Source organism: Poromitra crassiceps, assembly GCF_964638095.1.
Source record: "Poromitra crassiceps genome assembly, chromosome: 13".
NCBI classification, from domain to species: Eukaryota; Metazoa; Chordata; class Actinopteri; order Beryciformes; family Melamphaidae; genus Poromitra; species Poromitra crassiceps.
In genome coordinates, this window is record NC_139644.1 from 8,158,384 (window position 1) to 8,160,883 (window position 2,500).

The window sequence follows — 2,500 nt, forward strand, 5'->3', positions numbered from 1 at the left end:
AGCAGGGACAAGATGTCTATCTGCGTGAATAATTGAATGAACACCAGACAAAAGCGTAACCCTGTTGACGTCTCTCTGTCTCTCCTGCAGTTCTCCCGTGGAGTCTGTCTTATTCTACGCCATCACCACCCTCCACAACCTGCTGCTGCACCAGGAAGGAGCCAAGATGGCGGTGCGCCTGGCCGACGGCCTGCAGAGGATGGTCCCCCTGCTGAAGAAAAGCAACCCCAAGTTCCTGGCCATAACCACCGACTGCCTGCAGCTGCTGTCCTACGGCAACCAGGAGAGCAAGGTGAGAGAGCTTCCTCCCAGCTAAAGAACCAGGAGAGCAAGGTGAGAGAGCTTCCTCCCAGCTAAAGAACCAGGAAAGCAAGGTGAGAGAGCTTCCTCCCAGCTAAAGAGGTAGTTAGATGATTTGGCGTGGGCTTGCATCATGGACTGTAAATAATGTGGACGTATAGCCACTCGCGTTTTGAGACGGTCCATTTTTGGAGCCTAGTGTGGCCAATTGCCATTTTATGGGTTTATTGCGCAGCGCGCACACGAGACGAGGGGTTTCCCGCCTGCTATTGGTCCGTGATCCGCAAGCTGTGCGATCACTGGACAGGCGACCTGTCAATCACGCCCACAACATAGTCTTTTATATCCTGTATTTTATTCTAAACGGGTGAGTTGTATAAAAATTCACAGAGTCCCGTACAGTTGTCATGAAAGGTAAAAGTAGCTACAGTATATTTGGCAAAACCGTGTTTTGAACTAGGCTGTAAACATAATCATGTTACAAAGTCGGGCATTTTCACCGGTGATCGGGGAACAACTCCTTTTTGGACACAGTCTCAAGTGGCCATTCGAGGAACTACAGCTTTCAGTATCACTTCCTCCTCTGTCAAACCGCGAGCTAGCCCACTGGGTTGAGCTACTTATCGATTGTCTGTGTACAGTATTACCTCCCCGTTTGGAGATACGTTTAGCAACCGAAAAGACGGCTCAGCTAAACACATCGATATCAGTTTAAATGTACGCTATATTAACAACATGTTATTACACTGTAACAGCACTTTTCTGTATCAGTGATTTGTAGCGTAACACAGTTTGTGTAGGAATACGGAAGTTCTACGGTTGAGAAGATGTAGTGCCAAAGGAAAGGCGGCAAGGCGTAGTTAATCTAGCAAACAATGATATTGATTTGTATCTGTGGGCCTTCGTTAGGTGGCTAATTATGTTTGGCTGCTGACCGCAGTCACTTCCGTGCTGGGACTGCTCTCTCTCTCTTCTCCAAACTGGGAAGGCGCCGACCGCGTCCTACTGTAGGTAATATTACACTGACTATCCATAAGTAATACGCATAATATGAGCCCACGTCAAATAATGCGAGCTATCCCTTTAGCATTGATAGAAGGACCGGAGCTTCTCTTCCTGAGAATGTGCTTACAGGAAACATCAGCGTCTGTTGTTGCCTAAACTGCAAGATGATTAAATGTCTTACCTCGTTAAACAGCTCAGTTTCAATTCAGAGGCACTTTGCTGGCACGGAACACAGAGGTAAGAAGCCAGAACAACAACAAATATAAACAGATTCAGTTAGCAGACATGACATGAGACTTTAACACAAACAAATGCTTCATTCCAATGAAAAACGACCTGCGTCTCTTTCCCTCACTCAGTATGAGAGAGAGAGAGAGAGAGAGAGAGAGCATATCTTTCCCTGGCTCAGTATGAGAGAGAGCGAGAGAGAGAGAGCAATCTTTCTTTTGTTACTTTCGACCATTGATTCTCAACATTTTTCATATTAAGGAAGCTCATTTAGTCCACTTGTTTGATGGTATCGTGTCTGTCGGACACAAATTGGAATATATTGTTATTGTTAGTTGATCAAAGCAGTCATGACATCTGCTTCCAATTATTCCAGCAGAGTGACGGCAGCGCCCCCCACAGTTTGTTATTCCAGCAGAGTGACGGCAGCGCCCCCCACAGTTTGTCAATTCATTTCCACAATTCCTCCACAGAGTGTCACTTGATTTGGAGAGACATTTGGTCGTGATGAAGTGGTGGGTAGGGGGTGGGGCTGGATTGGGACTGGGCCATTTATGACATAACTGTGCTCCCTACTTCTTGTTTCCTGTCAGCTGATCATCCTAGCCAATGGGGGCCCAGAGGGTCTGGTGTTCATCATGAGGAACTACAACTATGAGAAGCTGCTGTGGACGACCAGCCGAGTGCTCAAAGTGCTGTCAGTCTGCCCCAGCAACAAGCCGGCTATAGTGGAGGCTGGTAGGTAGACTGAACTGGACTACTGGAACTGGACTACTGGCCTACTGGAACTGGACTGCATATTTTAAACATAATTCACTACAAGTCGAATGTTTTGACACACACTTTTCTTTCCCTTTACTATTTTTCACATTTTACATATGCGGTAAAGACATCCAAACTATGAAAGTGACCCAAATGGAATTATGCATGCAGCCACCAAAACAGTGTTAAACAAATCAAAACTATC

At 46.2% G+C, this 2,500-nt stretch overlaps 1 protein-coding gene across 1 annotated transcript in view; it reads left to right on the forward strand.

Moving 5' to 3' along the window:
- LOC310788108 (junction plakoglobin-like) overlaps positions 1 to 2,500 on the forward strand; it is a gene marked incomplete at its 3' end in the record, with an annotated part of 171,731 nt that overhangs the window by 130,312 nt on the left and 38,919 nt on the right. Inside the window, exons 6-7 of the mRNA XM_083649610.1 lie at positions 91 to 292; positions 2,127 to 2,271. Coding sequence (XP_083505736.1) covers positions 91 to 292; positions 2,127 to 2,271 — 347 coding nt within the window. The remainder of the gene's footprint in view (positions 1 to 90; positions 293 to 2,126; positions 2,272 to 2,500) is intronic.